This window comes from Tremella mesenterica (assembly GCF_000271645.1).
Source record: "Tremella mesenterica DSM 1558 unplaced genomic scaffold TREMEscaffold_8, whole genome shotgun sequence".
NCBI lineage: Eukaryota > Fungi > Basidiomycota > Tremellomycetes > Tremellales > Tremellaceae > Tremella > Tremella mesenterica.
In genome coordinates this window covers 297329-318945 of record NW_006711232.1, presented here as the reverse complement: position 1 = coordinate 318945, position 21617 = coordinate 297329, and the positions used below count along the sequence as shown (strand labels likewise).

The 21617-nt window shown below is 46.8% G+C and overlaps 7 protein-coding genes across 7 annotated transcripts; 3 read left to right on the top strand and 4 right to left on the bottom strand.

The window, feature by feature from the left end:
* Positions 1–1152: 1152 nt before the first annotated feature.
* TREMEDRAFT_32265 (uncharacterized protein) lies at positions 1153–3066 on the bottom strand (the record flags this gene model as incomplete). Its single annotated transcript, XM_007005579.1, has 7 exons — positions 1153–1266; positions 1345–1431; positions 1482–1628; positions 1670–1816; positions 1860–1949; positions 1994–2496; positions 2544–3066. Coding segments are annotated over 7 exons (1611 nt in total), but the record flags the coding sequence as incomplete, so codon positions are not given.
* Positions 3042–3920, bottom strand: TREMEDRAFT_39775 (uncharacterized protein; the record flags this gene model as incomplete). Its single annotated transcript, XM_007005617.1, has 4 exons — positions 3739–3920; positions 3507–3695; positions 3189–3466; positions 3042–3144 (listed from the first exon to the last, which is right to left on the bottom strand). Coding segments are annotated over exons 2-4 (561 nt in total), but the record flags the coding sequence as incomplete, so codon positions are not given.
* A 194-nt stretch (positions 3921–4114) lies between these two features.
* On the top strand, positions 4115–6789 carry TREMEDRAFT_32328 (uncharacterized protein; the record flags this gene model as incomplete). The annotated part of the gene is made up of 8 exons (XM_007005589.1): positions 4115–4366; positions 4414–4564; positions 4713–5260; positions 5311–5400; positions 5449–5712; positions 5771–5981; positions 6168–6439; positions 6739–6789. The coding sequence occupies 8 exons, from the start codon at positions 4115–4117 to the stop codon at positions 6787–6789; spliced, it is 1839 nt and encodes a 612-aa protein (XP_007005651.1).
* A 151-nt stretch (positions 6790–6940) lies between these two features.
* TREMEDRAFT_32410 (uncharacterized protein) lies at positions 6941–8689 on the bottom strand (the record flags this gene model as incomplete). Its single annotated transcript, XM_007005594.1, has 6 exons — positions 6941–7174; positions 7358–7523; positions 7734–7799; positions 7977–8056; positions 8104–8232; positions 8471–8689. The coding sequence occupies 6 exons, from the start codon at positions 8687–8689 to the stop codon at positions 6941–6943; spliced, it is 894 nt and encodes a 297-aa protein (XP_007005656.1).
* A 984-nt stretch (positions 8690–9673) lies between these two features.
* Positions 9674–13402, top strand: TREMEDRAFT_63426 (uncharacterized protein; the record flags this gene model as incomplete). The annotated part of the gene is made up of 4 exons (XM_007005717.1): positions 9674–11190; positions 11257–12091; positions 12283–12630; positions 12851–13402. The coding sequence occupies 4 exons, from the start codon at positions 9674–9676 to the stop codon at positions 13400–13402; spliced, it is 3252 nt and encodes a 1083-aa protein (XP_007005779.1).
* Positions 13403–15218: 1816 nt separating this feature from the next.
* On the top strand, positions 15219–17329 carry TREMEDRAFT_63425 (uncharacterized protein; the record flags this gene model as incomplete). Its single annotated transcript, XM_007005716.1, has 6 exons — positions 15219–15470; positions 15576–15695; positions 15740–15875; positions 16075–16365; positions 16476–16906; positions 16940–17329. The coding sequence occupies 6 exons, from the start codon at positions 15219–15221 to the stop codon at positions 17327–17329; spliced, it is 1620 nt and encodes a 539-aa protein (XP_007005778.1).
* A 372-nt stretch (positions 17330–17701) lies between these two features.
* Positions 17702–21446, bottom strand: TREMEDRAFT_63424 (uncharacterized protein; the record flags this gene model as incomplete). The annotated part of the gene is made up of 9 exons (XM_007005715.1): positions 17702–17977; positions 18297–18574; positions 18648–18724; positions 18854–19949; positions 19997–20228; positions 20277–20339; positions 20386–20427; positions 20488–20524; positions 20605–21446. The coding sequence occupies 9 exons, from the start codon at positions 21444–21446 to the stop codon at positions 17702–17704; spliced, it is 2943 nt and encodes a 980-aa protein (XP_007005777.1).
* Positions 21447–21617: the final 171 nt, after the last annotated feature.

Below are 21617 nucleotides of genomic sequence, written 5' to 3'. Positions count from 1 at the left end.
AGAACATTGAGAATGAGGTGATTTGAGATAGGTGTTGACGATCAAGACTGACCTTTCCGATTAGGTAAAGATCTTTGTCTACTCAATCCTCCTTTGCCCCACTGATCATTCTTCATGACATCTTGATTATCCGTAGGACCCTCTTCTACCAAAACCTCTTCTTGATGAACTTCCCTACCACTTTTTCTCCTGACAACACCACCATCATTACCCAAATTTGCATTCGTATTAGTCAAACTACCACTTCTAAACCTGTTCGGACCTCCTCGAGTTTTGTTGCCATGGAAAGCACTGCTGGCTGCGGGTGTAGAAGAGATGGAAGCGGATGTTTGATGTCTAGGAGAATTAAAAGTGTTAGAACGACGAAGAGAGTCTACGTCTGCTGTTGGAGGTCCTAGGGAAGTATCACCTGATATAATGACGGCAGCAGCGGCTGGAGAACCGAAAGAGTTATTGGACGGACCTCTAGGTTGTCGGATAGGGATGGCGGATGTCATATTGTTTATGGTGTGATGTGGTGAAGAAGTAGTATAGAAGTCTGGATGACAGAAATGTGTTATAGGATGATATGAAGATATGAAAGTGGGTAGGAAGAGATGCGTATATGTTTTAATTGAAAAAATGAAAAAAATGCGTGACTAGGATACGTCTGTATGGATCGAGAATTGGTTGGAGATGAGACAAAGTTGATCGTGAAGGACTTTGAAGGAGCCTATAGTCGTTAGGACGAGAAACGTATCAAGGTACAAAATTCAGCAAGAGACGATAAGCTAAGCTGTTGAGGCTTTTGACGGAGGGATGATAGACGAGAAGAGCTGTCCGTCTACCAAGGGCGTGGGGCGGAAAGAGATAGCAGTAGCGAGGTGTGTTGTTGGAGAGGGAGGGAGGGAGGCAAAGTAGAAGGAAGGGTCGGGGGAGGGGAAAGGCAAGCAAGTGGTTCGGAAGGCTGAAAGTGGCGGTACATTGTATTTCTTCGTGGCAGTGCTTTATTCTTCCTCCCTCGTCCGCACTATCCCGCTTGCCGCTTGCTCATGCAACACGCATCTTGGGATCAAGGATGACCTAGGGACATGCATAAAGGTAGCTAGAGATGCAGTGCTTTAGTGTTTTGCATCATGCTTACAATTTGTCAATCTGTCAAGTCACCCGATTTCAAGCGCTTCTCACCCCGGACTGATCTCTCCAATTTTCATAGTATTCGATCATCGTCGGCGTGATCCGCCTTCTCACAGTCTTGGCCGAATGCACCAAATGAGATAGTTTCACCTGTTCAGATCAGCTCTGCGTCATTCATCATCACCACGACAGATCGACAAAGTCATGTATCGGTCAAGTGTCACTCACGTAAGGCGCATTGAGATCTTCGTTCATCGCTGTCAAAGCTGCATCTTGACATATAGAAGCAACTTCCGCTCCCGAACACCCCTCAGCCTGTAAATGTCAGTCGCTCATCCCCCAAATTATCTCATCAAACGACTTACTAGTCGAGCTAGCTCCACGACATCCACTCTTGGCTCGACGGCCATTTTCGCTAAGCGGAGTTTGAAGATCTCCTTCCTCGCGTCTAGATCCGGAGCACCTACATACAAGATCCGATCTAATCTTCCGGGTCGCATCAATGCCGAATCCTTCTCATCAGCGTACGTCTTTTGAACAGTGTGAGACATACAAGCACATCTGGACGATTGGTAGCTGCCACAATTGTCACTCCTGACAGTTCTACAATCCCGTCCATTTCATTCAACAAGCTGGTGAGAACACCATTGTGGGGGCCATCCCCATCTGACCTGCTAGATCCAAGAGCATCGATCTCGTCCTATCTCATGAGCTTAGGTGTGGCGTCTACTAGTGAACCTCACGAAGAATAATATGGAAGGTGCTGCTGCTTGTGCTTTTCGGAACACTTCTCGAACAGCACGTTCAGATTCGCCAACGTATTTGTTGAGCAACTATCATTCAGCTGGCTTTCCGTTCACACAGTATCGATCCTCACCTCTGGGCCCTTGACAGCCAGAAAGTTAAGCCCACTTTCCGTCGCTAGAGCTTTCGCCGTCATCGTCTTGCTACATCCCGGAGGACCGTACAACAATACTCCTCTGGGTGCTTCCACTCCAAGACGGAGGAAGGTGTCACGATGTAACAAGGGCCATTCTACACATTCTCGAAGTTTCTGCTTCACCTCCTCTTGCCCACCAATATCAGACCATCGCACAGACGGTGTTTCCACAAAGACTTCTCGCATAGTTGACGGACGCATGGCGGGTAAGATAGCAGCGATGTCATCAGCTGTGAGAAGGGGGATTTCCGAAGTCGAAGACGTATGCCACCGTTGTATAGCCAAGGTTGCCGCCTCACGAACGAGAGCAGAGAGATCCGCACCCACAAAGCCGTGGGTTTTCGCAGCCAATTCATGAATGTCTTCCGAGCTGAGTGAATGAGGCATTTTGGACAAGAAAATTTCGAGGATCTGTTTTCGACCAACTGCATCGGGAATGCCTGATCATATCAGCTGATATAGGACAGCACGAGGAAGAAAAGCTGACCGATTTCCAACTCCCTATCAAATCGACCTGGCCGCCGCAAGGCGGGATCAATACTGTTAGGTCTATTCGTAGCGGCAATGACGAAAACCTTTTCCTTCTCATCGTCCTCTGCCATGCCATCCATCAACGTCAACAAAGTAGCCACGACTCGTCTTTCAACTTCTCCACCATCCCCGTCTCTCTTGGGACACAAAGCGTCTATCTCGTCCAATACCACCACGCATGGACTCTTTTTCCGAGCTTCCTCGAAAACCCCGCGAAGCTTTTCTTCCGTTTCACCATGATAAGCTGAAGAGAGCTCCGGACCGTTGACTACGATACATGAGCAACCAGGAAGGGCAGAAGCAACAGCTCGTGCCAATGCCGTCTTGCCGGTTCCCGGAGGACCGTACAAGAGAATACCTCGAGGAGGTTTAAGCCCAAACAAAGAGTAAGTGGTCGGATGTTTAAGAGGTATTTCGAGTAAGGTGCGGATTTGACGGATTTGTGAATCGAGACCACCAAGGGTAGAGAATGGTGATAGATCGGTAGATGGATCTTGGGTTCTAAGCCGCGAGATCGAATTGTTCAGATTTGTCGTCGGGCCCACTACCGGAACGCGCTGTCTGATCAACTTGATCCGAAATGATAGCTCAGAGAACTCACTTTCAAAGTAGACCCTTCGAGAGTCGAGGCTGTTGTTGCGGCCTCTCCGTCCCACCTGATTTGTGTCCGCCAATCGAATTGACAGATTCCCAATTCCTCTGTTGATCCAACTTTCACTGTCAGCCCCTGCAGGCGCTTTGCAAGAGAGTTTGGGTCTCCCGGGACTTTAGACACGTTGGGCTTCGCAGAAATCTCTATCGAGTGGACCATGTAACTCCTTAGGCTATCTCCGGTCGGGACGGAAAATCGCTGACCCTTGGAAACATATTTGAGTGTTGCTACGCGATGAGTCTTGGCCATGTCAAGTGGTTGACTTACCGAGAGAATCTTTTACAGTTGCTTTGATCCATTCAACCTCTTTCGAAGTTTGTGGCTCCTTCGAAGTCGAGGACAGGTTGACAAGAGTTACAGACCGGAGCAGGGGCGGAGGGTGAGAGCAAGGATCGAACGGTACGACCTCAATTGTCTGGCTCTCCACAGGAAAGCCCATGTCACCCATTACCACAGCTTAGTATGAGCTGACGTTGAACATTTTGAAATCTCAGCTCACCATCTTCTTGTACATCAAGTCGTGGCCATAATTGCGCTGCTCGTCCAATCTCCGTGTCGGATGACCTGAGGAACACCCAGTCGCCCGCTACCAACCTATGAGCTCTTAGAGTTTCCGGGGATATATAGAGTCTTCTAACGTCTCTTTGTGATGAACCGGACACACCACTGTTCTGAAGTAGGGTGAATTTGATCATGTCTGTTGATATATGCACAAGTTCAAGTCATGTTGTATGAGTGAAAATCAACTTTTGGACGATCGAGAATTGTCAGGCTCGTCAGAATTTGCCCCAATGTCAGGCACACGTTCGCCGCTCTTCACCTCGCCTGGTTCGAGCAAGTCTTTTAACTTACTTGACCCAACTATATCTATGACCATGTCGGCCCTTTTGGCAGACTACGCATCTTCGGACGAAGAGGTACCAGGTCCAAGTACTTCAACCTCATGTCTTCCCACTAAAGGCAAGAACTTTCAGTCCGCGGATGATGAAGATGAGGATGAGGAGAAATTGGAGGAACAAGTGCGAACTGACGCTTTTGGTCTTTCCACCAACGGAGCGTCGTCTTCTACTGGGCCACAAAGAGATGTGAAAGCTCAAGTGGTGGCGGCTCCTGACGTGTTAAAAGAAGTGAGCGTGGAACAAGACAAAGATGGAAGTAAGCTGACTTGTGATAGGACCCAAATGGAGCTGGGTTGGCAATCATCACTAGACCCACGGATAAGGTCATCAATGTTAACATCAGCTATGAGGATATGACCAGACCTGTGGCTGGTCCTGTGGATCCTTTTAATAAGAAAAGGAATGCAGGAATGAACTCTCTGGCGGGTAAGTTGGAATCTCTTCATATGTTCATTTGACACTTCTCGGTTCCCATGACAAACCTGCACTTGTTTCTTACTGCAGGTCTACTCAGACTGTGAGGTAGAAAGAATATCATTGAGGGAATAAAAAAAGGACCAAACTGATTCAATAGGTCATGTGGAAGAACAAGCCATGGATCATCACTCTTTCATGGTTCAACAACGAACATATGACGTTCACGGTTACGCTCTTAATCCCTCTGCTCATTCTAACGGTCAAGCATCATACGTTGGTTCCCTCAACGCTGCGGAACAAAATCAATTCGATATGATTGAACACATCCGATCATCTCGATCCGAACGACGTGAAGCCAAGCGGAAGAGAGCAAACAAAGGTGATGCCGAAGTGGTCGATGGTGAAGGTGCTTATATGGGACCATGGGCACAATGGGAAAGTGAAAAACAAGTGGAACCTATCGTCGAGGAAGAAGCTGAAGAATGGAGAGAAGAAAAAAGAAAAAGAGAAGAAGCTGCACAAGTTGCTAAAGAGAAAATGGCAGCTGCGAAAGAAGAAAAAACCATTTTTCATGGAAAAGAATTACACGATTATGCTGGAAGAACATATATGCACATACCTACGGATTTAGATGTTAAATTGAATCCTTCGGAAGATACACCACCTCCTAATGCATATCTTCCCGAGAAGTGTATACATACTTGGGTGAGTTCTCCCATGACACTTGACCAAAGTATTTTGAAGCTGATTGTCAGACTGGACATAATAAGGGTATATCACGGATCAAATTATTCCCTGTTTCTGGTCATTTACTTCTCTCAGCAAGTATGGATACAAAGATTAAAGTCAGTAACTGTCAATGTTTTCACATGAGCCAAAACTGATAAATGTAGCTTTGGGATGTTTATCATGAAGGAAATTGTTTACGTACTTTTATAGGTCATTCACAAGCTGTCAAAGATGTCGCCTTCAATAATAAAGGTTCAAAATTCTTATCGACCTCTTATGATCGATATATAAAATGTTGGGATACAGAAACTGGGAAATGTATTCAAGCTTTTAGTAATGGTAAAATGGCCAATGTTATAAAATATCATCCAGACCCGGATAAACAAAATATCTGGATGGCAGGAATGACAGATAAGAAGATTATTCAGGTGAGTAATATTTCACTTTAGTAGAAGAAAATAGAATGAAACTGATTGGGAAAAACAGTATGATACTAGAGCGCATGAGATAATACAAACATATGATCAACATTTAGGACCTGTAAATACGATAACATTCGTCGATGAAAATAGAAGGTTTTTCACTACTTCTGATGATAAAACTCTTCGAGGATGGGATTACGATATACCGGTTACGATCAAATATATCGCTGAACCTTATATGCACTCTATGCCTGCTGTGACACATCATCCCACTTGTGAGTAGCTCTTTTTCCTTTTCTTTCTCCTTATCATCATAACACTTTCCATCTTTTCTTATCATGAAATCATCTTTCTCAATCACCAAAGTCCTCGTTGTTCGACTGACCAAATTCTCAACTTTCCTATCACATAGTTTTCCTCTATTTCTTGTTGATGTGGGTTCGTCGTAAGCTGACGTCTAGTGAATTACTTCGCTTGTCAATCACTAGACAACCAAATATTAGTTTGGGCAGCAGACGGAGCTTTCCGTCAAGCTAAAAAGAAACGTTTCGCAGGTCATACAGTTGCGGGATACGCATGTCAAATAGGTTTTTCACCCGATGGAAAATATATATCTTCAGGTACGGGAGGAGGTGAGATGGTGTTTTGGGATTGGAGATCTGGTAGGATACAAAAAAGGTTTAAAGCGCATAATCAAGTTGTTATTGATCATGTTTGGTTACCTAATGAACATGTGAGTTTAGAACATGTTTGACTATTCTCTACTCCCCCTCCCCTCCCCTCGGCACTTCCTTCTTTCCTTGTATCAAGAAGCTACCATCTCTGTGGATGTGAAGTGATGAGTTCATCATCCTCTTTTTACCATTATTTTTGTTTTTCTCCTCCACCATGACCTCGTGGATTTCTATTCGATGAAACGTCTACTGCGACGCTGGGCTGAGATGGGGGAGGGAAGAGGTACAATAAGGAATAACGGTGTGAGAGCACTCAGATGGCGGATAGATAGAAATATGTGGAAGCTGACTGAACCAGTCAAAAGTTATCACTGCAAGTTGGGATGGTCTGATCAAATTGTGGTCATGAAAGGTCAAATGTGTGCATGCATTTCATCTTCCTTGTTCAACTCCAAAATTGACATTTTGCAAATCATACTCAACTCGTCGAACCTACCATGTGACGTTGAATCATACATGCATTTCCTAAGCTATGACAAATATCAGTATCATTGAATGTTTCAACTCAGATTACTCCAAACTCTCACAACATCGGTTTCTTCCTCTAAAAGATTTATCATCCTCTCCAACCCGTCTATCTTCTCAGAACCATCTTCATTTTCCGTCATGACAATTTCCTCTATCAAAGGTTCTAATGGTAATCGGGCAAGTTCGGAAGATTGTATAGTATATTTATCAGAATATCGAGACAGGATTTGAACACAAGATGATAGTTCTGTGGGAGGTACTATTATCTGTTATTGTTAGAATATCCCACCACATTTGAATCACTAGGGTTCTCCACTAAAGTAGTAAGAACTAGAAATTAGAAGAGCCACATAAAGGATAAGGGAAAGAGTAAACACAAGAATAAGAACAAAAAGAAGAAGTCGAGGAGAGGGAGGAGAAAGGGATGGAGGAAAGGGGATTTGATTTACCTCGTACTCTTTCTCCCCACCTATCGCAGAATCAATCTCTTTGACATCTTCCGCACCTGCTTCTAAAACGATTTCGAACAGATGATCGTATGTCCCCCCATTTGAAATAGAGATGATTATCAAACCTTTTTTCTCGAATAGATAAGCTACGGGAGCTATTCGATAACTGACATCAATAATTCCCCTTTCCCCTTCTATCAAAGGTCTTCTATCATCTCTCTTCAACGTGGGTCAGATGGGCATATGATCATCTCGGAATGCCGACAAAGATCTTGGTTGTCTGACAGAGAATGGAATGGGCTAGTAGGATCTTCTAGGGGAGGGGAGGGAACGAGGGAGAACGATGAGTAAGGTTGAAAAAAAAAGGATAACGAACCCATTTTTATTCAACATATCCCTTACTCTCGCAAACGTTCTCGTTGGGTTATCAGTCATACATTCTCTAAACTATCAGTCTATACCAACATCATCATCAAAGCATACACCTTCTCCGTAATTTCCATTCTCTATTGGACGAGATTGAACTCTCTGGCAAGATACCCAAAGAGCTTCGAGGAAGGGAAAGGTAAAGGGGATGATATAGACTCGGTCGAGGGAAAAAGAACACTTCCCAACTCACATGATCAAAGCCCCAAATCCACCAGGTCCAACAGCTTCGTATATGACATTCTGACCTGAACCATCTGCTGCTGCTTTGGCCTATGAATCAAATTTCTTCTTCATGGAGTCAAAGATGGACGACTAACCCTGACGAACGCCCCTTCTATATTTCGGAGGGGAACACCACCATCTCTAGCTCTTGCAATTGCAGTTGCTAGACGAGGATTCAAGTTTGGGTCGGATGAGTTTGGAGGTCGAAGGGCGGTATGTATATCCTTTCATATCAGCTTTGCCTGAGCTTCAAGCTTCAAACTTCAGATCAAACTTCAATAGAGGTTTAGAAGGTGAGATCCATGGAAAAGGATAGATGACGTGGAGTTGAGACGCCTCAAAAGCTTAACTATGAGAAAGCCAAGTATTCGCCTATAAGTCTCAAGACGAGTCGCCACAGCCCGGGGGCCAGGGAAAGGTAGAGGGCGAGTAGGTATAGAAACATGTGAAGACAAAACCCACATTCGTAAGCTTGGAAAACAACACAGACCGTTGAGCATCCGCCGCTCCCTTCTTATGTCGGATTTTGGACCATCGACTATGACCCGAGAGTTTTGAGGAGGAAGAAGACAGAGGTCTGGTTGTGGGCGTGAGGTATGTCGCTCCTACATTTCGCAAATACCTGGGACAAGGTGAAGGTAGATGATGCGATAGACGACTCGGACCAGCTCTTGAGATCATTGTTGCTAGTAGCTACAGCTTGAGGTAAGTGACGGTAAGTGGAGATTGATACTGTATGATTGAGAGGAAGCTGGAACTATTGCCCGGTCGAAATTTCAACTTTTGTCCCCGATCACTCTCTATTCTTTCGGTCGGTTCAGCCGATGTATTTCTTCTCCGTTCTTTATGTTGCTAGTTGCTAGTTGCTCAATGTCGACTATCATTCATTCGCCATCGCCATGTTTCCAGTGCTCAGAGTCAACTATGGTATACGGCATGACAGGTCAGGGGACGAATTCGTCGGTGATCAATCGAGATGGAGAAATTGACTTGTGATCGCCGTGACCATTGGACCATCAGCACATCAAAGCCATGAATATTTCTGAGAGATCCCCCACCCACTCGTCCATGTCCACCCCGCAAATTCGCAAACGCGTGGAGCGACCGACTCGCATCAAGATGTCGAACGAGCGAACAGGCCCTTACCGTGATGACTGACACAAGCTGCATACCGAGGTCTACTTCCGACCTATATCCTCATCAACGCAGTTCTGTCATCGACGGTCATGATCGACACGAGGCAGCGGAGATGAGAAAGGAGGGGAAAAAAGAGGTCCTTTAAAATGATGCCCCTCCATCACCTTGCGCATCAAAGGCCCATTTAACCCCCACTCACCATATCCGTGATTAGGGGTTGAAGGGAGACAAGAGTACAGTAGGTATCATAACACTTAATATTCTAACGTGGTACAAGTCGACATTCACATTTGCTGTTCGTCCAGGTGAGTGGACAACAAGTGAGATAGCTTCGGTCTACATCGATCTGACAGTAGGCCTAGATCATTCACTCACGAGCAACTAGCAACTAGCAACATCTATCACAAGTCGCAAGTCAAACCCCAATCACACTCACACGCCCATCTATCCCCATCGTCTGACTTTTGCTTCTGACCCCATTTCTCAACAAAGAGCCTCGAGCTCTAGGTACTGTAAAAAGAACCAACCATGTCGACATCAATTTCCCCTCCTCATCTTTCTCATCCAAAAACACCTCCACGTCCTTCACTAAGACTCAACCTCATATCACCATTCGTTGATCCTTTCGATACACCCACTCGACGCGCTTTAGTCACGCCCCTTTCTGCTTCACCGACAGCTTGCAGTTCCCTCGAAGTTTCCCCAACGCCCGAGACCTCCATTCGGACAGCCTACGTCGCAGGAAGAAGTGGGGCAGACCTCATTCGTATTCTCGACTTGGATATCACACCTCGATCCCGTCAAAGAGAACCAGACGACATGTCTTCATCTCTCGTTCGGAATCATTCCCGTCGTACCGGAACGTCAACGGAGGCACGGATGGATGTACCCCTTGGAGTCGCCATGACTACCGAATCATCTTCTCCCAGAGCTCGGGACCGCTCTGCATGTCCTCCGATCACCAAAGCTACCTCATCAATATCTCCCTCATCTCATTCTGGTTTTGAAGGAGATCAAGAAGAGCTAGATGTTGGGTCAATGCCAGAGATCAGATCTATCCCAGATCAACCTCCATCTCAGACTCAACCATCCGACTCATTCCTACGCCTATCCATGGATTCCTCGATATGGGGGTCAAATTACGTTCCTCCCTCAGAAACACCAACGAATTATACCCGTATCAGCAACGTCCCTTCTGTCCCTCCTGTTCATCCCGACACGTCGTTCTTCCGTTTCTCTCAGGCTGCATCTTCAATCTCGGACTTTGCTGGTTCAGCAATCCAATCGACGTCGTCTTTACCGCTTACCCAACAAATTCAACAGAGTAGAGGTGTCGGTATGACCACTATCTCGGAAGAGTCAGCGCCACGAAGTAAGACGACAAAAAGAGAGAGCAGCGATACGTTTGGAATGTCTCGTAGATGGAGCGCCATTGATTCTGTGACTTCAGACGAGGTCGCAAGAGAGTTAGACAATGTACCAGAGGACGGTGAAATCAAGAGTGGGTCTTGGAGAAGGAGAAGACCTTTGTCAATGTCTTCAGCTTCCACTTCCACGGGATACTCTGGTCCGATGACGGGAAATAAAGAATACACTTCTCCATCTCTCGGATATTACCCATCACCGACACAAAAACATCAGAAACATAAGAAACCAGAGACCGAAGAGGCTATACAAGCTCATCTACTCAAGAGCAGCGCTATGAACCCCAATCGGATCGTACCGCGTCTTCAATCGCCTACATCACCAAAGTTCCAAAAGTCCAGCCCTGTCACTACACCCAAGAAAGACAAGACCCCTCCTAGTAGTGGTACACCACTGAGGGGCGGTGGCGTCGAAGAGGAGACCAGGGAGAACTCTGTAGGGTCAGACTCGGAACTTGCTTACATGGGAAATGGAGTCAAGAGGACCACAAGCGCTAGAAGCGCTAGAGGGAGGATGAGCAAACTTGATCAGATATTAGGAGAAGGGGCAGAGACGGCGAGGGTGACAATGCAATTTGAGAAGAGAGCTCTGGAGAGTGCCGTGGAGATGAAGGGTGCCGGGTGGGTAATATTCCTCGTCCTCAACCCACGACATGGATTCAGGTCATAATCTCGCTGACACTATAGCACCGGTTTACCTCCTCCCCTTCGCGGTCACCGTCCTTCTCCATCAACCCCGCTTCCCGCTGTCAAACACAAACTTCATCCATCACCCCCAGTCACTCCCATATCCTCCCGACGTCGGGGCGTAGGACCCGAATTGCTCATTACCCCTCATCGTTCAGCTTCTGTCGATTCTCTTCCCTCTCTCCATCCCTCTCTGTCCGAGAGCACCCATACTGTCGCTCGTCTTCTTCCCACAAAAGATCTCCCTCCCGTCCCAAAACATTCTCAACCCCCACTAAACCGACCGGACTCAACACTCCGTGCAACCAACGACCTTCCACCTGATCAACGTGCCGTCCTTCTCAGACGAGCCAAAAAGCTCGAGCAAATGCTAGGTACTCCTCTTGACGAAAGACAAGTCGAGCGATTGGTCATTGAACCCAGTACGGGAGTAAGCACTATCGTGACCCAACACGTGGACGATGCATGGCCTCGTACACCTCCTTCGAGGACGCAAGAATGGCAGAGGGATGATTGTGTCCCTCAGAGGGTAGAAGTGCCAAGTGGGAGTCTGATGAGGAAACAGTCCTCTCGACTTGCGCAGAGAGCCATGGCGGCGTTGAGGAGAAATGAAGACGGTGATAGGGAGTCTGATAAGGATTTAAGGGTATACGTTTCTAGAGAAGTGAGAGTGGCAGAGACTAGGCAGAGGAGTCAATTGCCTGATTTTGGCGGGAGCGCTAGGGACGCTCCAAACAGTCCAGATAGTGGGCGGAAACCATGGTTTTTGCGTGAAGAAGGGAGTCCGGGACAAGAAGAGGATCTACGCAAAGTGCGACGGGTGCAGTTGGCCAAAGTGAGTATGACTATGTTCATTCAATACATCTGCCTCACGATGGATTCCAGCCATATCATAACCTCAACCATTCAAATCTCGAATTTTGTTACCCCCACATACGGGTTTCCACTCTCCTTCCCAAGCGACTCGGTCAGCATGGAGGCTATTGTGCCTCGCATGTATTTTTCGGAACAAGAGCTGATAAGCAGTTACATAGGTTACTCGGAGTTCCCATCCCAGCTGACCTCCTAACTCGGCCATCACAAGACTCTATGGGCGATAGATCCGGGACCCCTCCCAGCCAAGCACAGAGGGCTATCTCGCCAGAAGAATCGTTCTTAATCACGGACGAGCGAACTCCCTCTCTGGCCGGATCTATCTCAAGTTCGGCATGGAACAAGATCCGACAGATGGGGAGGACTGACAAGGATAGGCACAAGGATGAAGAGAAAAGGGGGAAAGTTGGGTTCGATGACAGTTTCATGGATTTGGGTGGGGGTAAGTTGAGCGAGAAAGAGAAAAGTGTGGCCAGACGGAGAGCGCATAAGCTCGAACAGGTAAGTAGCAAATATATCCATCTTCCATCTTTCCTTTTGTTCTGAGCAGCTCAAAGAATCAAATGTCAAACTCGATGAAGTGATATATGATAGGAATGAGAAATCAGAATTGAACTTTTATTCCTCTTCCATCTTTTCTTTTGTACTGTGCAACTCAGCGACTCAACGACACGATGAAGTGATATACGTGAACAGCAAAGGGAAGGAAATTGATATCCAGTTATTCGGTGACACTCCTCCAAGAGAAATGTTCATTACACCCAAACGTACACCTACAACCTCACCACATTCCTCTACGAGCTCCACAATACCCTCTCCTGATCCATTACAAGCATATCACGCTTCTCTCGAGGGTTTACTCTGGTTAGCAGATACCGATCGAACACGACTCGGTAATGTCTTAGATGCTATCTCTGTCACTCCTAAATCCAATCGACCACTTGATTCTTCACCTTCACCAACATCTTTAGACACTTTCCTCGATTTGGATCTAGATGTAGATCCTAATTCTCATTCTGCTCGTAGACGACGCACGGGAAAATTATCACAATTTTTCGGTGAGAGTGTAGATTGGCAAAACCCACCGAGAAAGGAACATAAGAAAAGTAGGAAAGAAGTTTTAGATGGGGTTTTGGGTGAAATGTGGAGGAACGTACAGACTGAAGTCGGTAAGAGAGGAAAAGGGATGGGAACGGGTGAAGAGGTTAATCGTTTAGGGGAAATGGTCAGGTTGTTAAAAGGTAGAAATGATGGTATGTGGGAAGAATTATGAAATACGTATAAACAATGATATTTACATGATCGTGAATGATATGTACATATGTATGGACAAGTACCATTCCTCTCATTCGTTCTCTCTGTGTCTCCAATTTGAACATAAGATGAAATACATTAAGATGCCTACCTCACTGCTTGTTCTTCCCCAAAGATACTGAGGTTATTGACATTTATTGTACGGAGGAGTCATATTGTTCTGATTACTGATAGTGCCTAACCTCAGACAAAGGAGCAGGAGAGCAGGAGGATCCTGTGGCTGGGGTCTGCCCCACTGGTTGAATGCTGGATACAGGATTGAGATGAAGGGTTGACAAGACGTCACCGTCTCCCCTCATATTGAAAGTTGTTTGCTGATAATTAGATGATAATACAGAGGGGAAAAAGAGCATGCATCAATTCTACATGTCTCTATACTTATCACATTCCACTCACACACAGTAAACCAGTGACGATCGAATAGATTTCAGAGGATAAGCTGAACGGAGAGATGTTCGACTCGACGGAAGGGGTAATTATCTAACGGCGGTCCTGGCCCGATTCTATCGGCTAACAAGTATGGCCATCTTATCACCTTCCAAATCTTTGGTTATTTCAAAAAATTCCGTATTCGCCCGTTGAGATTACGTCTCAAGACCTTATCAGGTTTTGGTGTGGTATTCACTTTCCTGATCTCGGTCTGCTCCCACTTACAGCATCTTTGACTAAGTGTACGACAAGACTTCATGAAAAACTCTCCTTTCAGCTTCAGCTCAGTTGCTTTTGTCCCTGTGTCTTTGGTGAATGACGTGCCAGTGCCTAGAGACATGATTTCTTTCATTTCATCCTCATAGGGAAGTTTTGACCGGCAGATACCAGACTTTTCAGCTTCTGCTCCTTGTAGCAGCATGAGCATGAGGCTCAGGCTCAGTTGGACAATTTCCACGTCGGACATGGCTTGCAAGCTATCCTTCCCATGCCTCACTTTGGTCGCTCCGCTGATGACCGGTCGGGATGATGTCGCCGGGTGACCTGCTGTTGGTTGATACAAGCCAAGAGAACTGTCAGTAGGGAAATGATGATTGTTTGAAGGGGGACGGGACCTGGTATTGTTTGAAAACGACATGACTTTCCTGTATTGAAACCAGGAAGGGGAGGTTGGGACAATGATTTCAAATCTAGATCAACTTATAAGCATAATCCAAAGCACAAAACCTTGGGATTTCTTCCAAAAGTTCTCTTCCCTTTCCTACCTTCATGACACTCCCTTGTTTAGAGAGGTCATTGAGACCCCCCTCGGGTGACCCGGAGGTCCGCAGGATAGACGCGGGATGATGGAGGTGACGTCGTCGATTTCTTTTTCGGCGCCATCATCATTTTGGAGGTTGGTGACCACGATGATGCGAGATATGACGTTCAAGTTTACCAACCCGCACGAATATTCGTACGAGATTCGAGGTCAATAGAGAGCGTGGCAGAAGATGGAGATGTACGCCTCTCGAATCGGGCGAGTGAAAGGCTCCAATCCGTGCGACGCCCCCAGCCCTTTTCTGATGAAATGCCACATTCGGACAACTGCCACAGCACTAAAATAGACTACTCCCACGTGGCGGAGAAGACACTTCTGACGTCATCCCCTTCCATCCATCTCTCCCACTCCATTCCATCACCTCGAACGCCCATCCTCCTCCTCCTCGTTCCATCGTAGACATACATACATCATATCTTGGCCTACGTAGGAATAGAGGAGGATGATTCGTTCTCTCCCTTCTTTTCGACCTCTCTTGCTCGTTCGATCACATCCTACGACTCATCGTGTCTTGCGTCGTCCTCCTATGCTCTCCGCTAGGCTTTTCCCATTTCGACCATCCCTCACGTCATTGGCAGCGTCATCTTCACACCACACTTCCCACTTACACCAGTCTGGTTCTTTGAGAGCCTACGCCACAACCCCCACGGACTCGAAGGGCTCAGGAAAGCAAAGCCCAACTGACTCGCCGGAAGGAGAGAAAGCGACTAAGCACGATGCGTCTCACGCCAACCCTCGCCCAGATCATCAAGGTGCCGTCGGGGCAGCCAGAGATGAGGTGAGCGGATTTTTCTATATACTTCACGAGTACAGTGCGCGTTTGAATCATTCCTCTGTATTCTTGGAATACGTAGCCGGATGGAAGGTCAGATGCTGATAGTAGATTCGAGGAATCACACGAGACGTGGCCGAGCTCATTTCCGGTAAATCAGGACAACCCCCTGCCATGGCTGCCATGGAGCAATCTTCCCATTCACATGGTAGTACGGTCAAGGACGACTTTGTATGTGTCCAAATTTCAAAACCGGCCTTTGTCCTGACTTCTAGTACGAAATCACCACCAGCATAGTGTCCAGCGTACCCAAACCCGCTTTGTATTTTGGCCTGGCCGGCACTCTACCGTACCTGGGGACCAGTCTTGCTACTGTTTATCTCGCACGACAAGCTGCTCTAGCTGCTGCTGGTGAGTCACTGTTGACTCCTTACACATCTTTTCCTTGTATCCGGTATATGGGTCCTGTAGCCTACGTCTAAATAAGGTTACAACACGGTGTCTCTCGAAGCAGGAAAGGAGAAGGGAAGAGAGTACGAGGACAAGAGAGTGAAATCATGCAGTCAAAACATGTAATAAGATCTATCCGAATCGCATGGCTGAAACTCAGGCGAGAAAGGCTATGACCTCGCCTCATCTCTCACCGCTCTACACACCGTCGAACACGTCCAGATCACCTACGGTGCCATTATTTTATCCTTCCTCGGTGCCATTCACTGGGGTATGGAGTTCGCTCAACTCGGTGGTGCTCAAGGTTATCGTCGGCTGGCTCTCGGTGTGATTCCTGTCCTCTTGGCGTGGCCTACGACATTTTTGAGCCATGGCGTGGCTCTCGCTACTCAGTGGACGGGGTTTACATTGATGTGGTTCTTGGATCAACGGGCCAGTACGATTGGATGGAGTGAGTGTTTTTCGCTCATCCGACCTCACTTATGTCGCGACAGGGAAGCAGGGCTATTCATTGAAGAAAAACGTGATGCGGTAGCCTAAAATGCCTCCGCTGACAAGTAGCCACATCATGGTATTCGACTTACCGATTTTACCTATCAATCATCGTCGGATTCTCCATCATTGGTACTTTTGCTGGAACAGGCTACTATGGTGCTGGAGCAGGAGCTGTGTCGGATGCTAACGCCAAACATAGTCAACACACCACTGAGCGTGTTTCCCCAGTTGCCCGACTGAACAAAATCAAAGTCAAGGATACCAAAGGAGGCAAGTTATCGGGACAAATTGGGGGTGAGATTGCCTTGGAGGAGAATGAGACTGGAGAGGGGTATGGAAAGTTGAGGAATATCAGAAAAGAAGAAGAAGCGGAAGAAGAGGAGAGACAGAAGGAAGAGGAGGAAAAAGAAAAGGCTAAACAAGAAGAGAATGAGAGGCAGGATGAAAGAGAGGCGAGTCAAATTCAAAATAGTAAGGGGATCAAGAAGGGTCAGAAGGTGAGAAGTGGGGAGGAAGACGCTCATGATCAGAGCGATAAGGGCATGAAGTCGGCAGGGGGGCAGAAGGGTGACAAGGGAGACAAAGCTGGTGCGGAGATTGGAGAGGAGGACGGTGATGAGAGCGATGAAACTGAGGGAAATGACGAAAAAGGCGAGGACGAGGGGAAGGACAAGGACCAAGGTGCTAAGACGTCTAAGAAGGGGGAGAGCAAACAAGATAAAGATGACAAGGAGGGCGAGCAGGATAAAGAGGATGAAGGAGGTGAGAAGAATGGAGAAGAAGAACAGAAAGAAGGAGAAGAAAAGACGGAAGGAGAGAAAAAGGATGCTAAGAAGGATGACAAGGAGGGAGAAAATGAAGGAAAGAAGAAAGAAGATAAGAAGCAAGAAAAGGACAAAAGCAAGAAGAGTCAGAAATAAAAACCATATTTATGACATCTAGTCTCATCATGACGCATACTCAATCGTACAAAACTAATTCGCTGCATGTCATTCCACCACGCGGAAAAAGCTACATTGGGGATTATGGGAATGTGAAATCATGTCTAGATATTACATTGCCTTTTTCCGTGTGTCCCCTCTTTCCCCTTCTATCCTCGATTTTCGATACGTTCCAATTTCTCACACTCAGTCTACGTCTGTCCGAAGACATGGACACTCTCTACATACGTCCAAAGACATTTCCACATTCCACCGCACCCCTCATTTTAGTACTTAGAAAGCGCAGTATGTATAACGAAGATGAACATGATTTGCCAAGATGATTTCGAACAGGATGATGAAGAAAGAATTCTATAAGATTTTCGATCTTTTTCCATGAGATATATCTTTCGTCCTTGTGTCTGGATCTACGAGATTATCAAATTCGGGTGATTGCCAATCTTCAACGGTCTCAATTGAACGTTTCCGATTGAATCCAGACGAATCACCAAAAACGATGGTGGTCCCTATTCCTTGACCTGGAATGGGTATTGTAGGATCCGGAGTTGAATATGTACCGGGACCGTTTAACATTCCTGCATTAGCGAGGGCGTTGAAGTCGGGTAGGGTACCGGTTGATATGAATTGCTGTGGATTAGCCCAACCAAATCAATGTACTTGCATTTCATTCTTTTTCCCGATTGGAAATCAGACGGGTTCCGACCCGTCGGATGACATACTCGGACAAGGTTGAGTTTTATTATAATGACAAAGGGATCAAAAGAACACAATAAATGTATCTAATGAAGATAGCAAATAGAGCGAATGAAGGGAGTAATAGAGCAAGAGAAGATAGCGAATGAAGCAAATACAGAAAACGAACAGAGGGAATACAGGATGACGATACGACGTGAGGTAATGGAACGAAAGGTAGGAGCAAAGGAATTTCGGGTAAAAGTTCACTTACCTGAACAACAAGTTGATAAGTATCATCACTTACTCCCATTCCCGCCAATGGATTCCTCTCTAATTCTTCGGCATTCCATTGAGCAGAAGCTACTAAAGCATCCACCACTCCCTGATCACTTAACGGTGGTACACCGAGAGATCTTGGGACTTCGCCAGACAGTTGAATAGCTTTAAGATGTATTAAATGTTTATCGAGAATACCAAATAGGCCATGTTTGGTGAAAGGCTTGGCGAGAACGTCGTTCATCCCACTTTGGAAATACGAACTGACATCCTCTGTTTGGACATCAGCCAAGTTGCTCATTTACTCTAAGTGATATAATCAGAGAAAGAGGATATGTCAACTCACGCTTCTTGACGTTGGAAGTCATGGAGATGATAGGTGTGTAAATGTCAAATTGTCGGATCAAACTTGTGGCTTTCCGTCTGTCAAGTCAGCTGTTGTGCACAAGGACAGGACTCATGGTCGTGCTAACGACGCGTATCAACATGAACAATTTGTGATATGACAATTATGGGTCCAGGAAGTGTTCAATGACAAGGAGAATACCTCACCCATCCATACTAGGTCCAAAGAAGATATCCATCAAAACCAAGTCATATTTCGTCTTGTTCATCCGTTCAATGGCACCTTGAGCATCATCGACAGTTTCCGTCTCACACCCGAATTTCTCCAAAAACTTGCTGGAAAGTTGTCGATAAACCACATCATCTTCTACTACCAATATTCTTGGCGTTTGCGTCCAATGTGGCTTGGCCGTAGTCTTTCTCAACCGTACACCGTTCCCACTACTACTACTGGGTGAACTTTCGGCATTATTAGAGGGTGGGGCCGCAGCCTCATATGGAGCAGGTTGAATGACAGGAGGACCTTGTTGAACGACAGCTTGTTGATTAATATCCCTTGAGTCAATAGGTTCTCTACGTGGCATTTCTTCGAGAGGAATCGTAGGTTGATCCATTGGAATCTGCGCGCCTGGTAAAGAAGGCCCGCCTGAGCCAGATGGTGCTGAGTGGCCGATCAAAGCCTCGACGACTAATCGCATCGTCACCTCGTCACTCGACTTGCGATGATATATAGGTGTACTAGCGTTTTGCCCTTCTGTTAACCAAGCAGGAGTATCGGCAAAGACGGGTGTCATCGATAAGGGATCACCATTGTATAATGTTTGCTGTTGCGATTGCGGAGGTAATTCAATGACGTCGTCTTGCTCTTGTCGTACAAGGTTTTGCATACCAAGATCAATTTTTTGCTCTTGATTCTGACTTTGAGCAGTCATTTGACCTTGTACGTGGGTCGGCATGTGTCCATTCGAGTAATGTGGCGCGATACCCGTATCTGGTCTCACAGATGAGGCTTTGGACCCTTGTGGCGAGTTGTTGTCTCCATATTCACTGACAGTCCCGTCTCCGTCTGTCTTTGGTGAAACCTGAGCAGCGGGAGCGTACGCTGGTCCGGAAGTATTGTGACTCATATCTCGAAAAGGGCCCTGACGGGAATACATGCCGGATGAAGCGGACCGACCCATTGGTACCGAATCTATGATGTATGGCGGGGCGGGGTGGTTGTGCATTAAACGGTCGAAAAGGGTGTACAAGTGAGTTATTCTCGGTGATACACCAGTCTGGCTTGAAGGAGAGCTAGTCGATTCTATATATCAGATTGAATGAGCCGAGATTAAAATTGTGGTTACGGACCTCGTTCAACAGCTTCCAGCTGACTAATCATCTCCCTTATTAAGCTTAACAAACCTGTCTCCCGTGTATTGGCCTCTCGTAGTTCATCCACAGCCTTGGATAGACCATCTTCCAGGCCGATGATCCTGCGTTCCATCTCCACCATTCGAGCCATGTCACCCACGGCAAGACTCTTGACTTGAGCAGCATCGCCCTCTACTTCAGTGCTTTTCTTTGGCAGAACAGCTTTGCGCTTCACACATCAGCCAATGTGACTTCAACTTAGCGATAATGAACATACTCTTATACCGTCCAAGTCGGACGTATGACCCGCACGGAAGTTTGGATGTTGAAACTCCCAGATCTGAAGTTGAGCTTAATCACTCATACAAAGAATTGTCGGCGCTTACAGTGTCTTTGTGTTGTCCAGTTTCTTCGTCGATGTGTTTCACCTGAACAGTCAGCTTTGATCCTCCAGATGCGGATTATAGTCGGAAGGGGACTGGACCGACCTTCGAGAATCCATATTTGTTCAACTGCCGGACGAAACTGGAGAAATTTGAATGTCGAAAAGTCTGAGGCCTTTTTGGCATGAGCTCGGAACAGCACTCGACGAAGAGCCAACTCACAATACCTTTGTGGTAAAATCGTTAATGTCCCAAACGACAAACGTTGTTCCACCTTTTGCCCAACCAACCGAGCCCCTTGGAGCACCCTCACCCCTGGGTTGACCTGGAGGTAATCCGTTTCCGTACAAAGCACTTTCTTCTTCTAGCATTTTGAAGAGTTTTTTGATGAATTCGCTTGGACCTTGTTTGTCTCCTCCTCCTCCCCCTCCTCCTCCTCCACCAGCACCGCTACCCACACCACCTACACCGCCAGTACTACTCCCACCTCCTCCCATTCCCGTAAGCTTCTCAGAACCCTGTGATGTGACGAGTGGAAGGGAAGTGAGACCCCCGGCCGGAAGGGACCCTTTGCTACTACCTGGCCTGACACGATCCGAACTCACGAGATCCTCCAGCTTGACACCAGATACCCTTCGTTCCGTCCGCTGGGGAGGCGCCATGGGCTTTGGTGTGGGAAGAACTGACGACCAACCCGGAGCATGGTGAGAAGAAGGCCCTGCCTGGGCAACCGGTGGCGGTAAAGAGTGCGCACCGTTACGCAAGCCTTGAAGTTGGTATTGCGATTGTTGGTGAGTGTAGGAAGGATACTCTGCTCTAGAATGACTGGCATAGACATCTACCGGGGTAGGAGGTGTTGGATAGACATTCTGTCGGGGGTAAGGGTTGTAGGAAGGATCAAATTGACCTGAATGACCAACATGCGGGGTCTGTGCATGATGCTGTTGATGATGATGATGTTGAGGAGGGGTCGAATGATTAGGAGGATAGTACAAGGGCGGAGGCTGTTGAGAAGGAGCATAGTGACCACCATGAGTCGGTGGCGGACCTGGTAGTCTGGACATGACAATTCAGTCGTGGATGGGAGGAAGGCCGAGACGGAAAAGTGGGAGGTCGATGCTAGAGGATGACAGGGCTTAAGAACGTTTGATGAAGGAGAGATGTTCTGGAATCGAAGGATGTTAGGAAAAGGGAGAGTAGTGTGAGATGAGAAAAGATTGACCAGGATAGAGTTT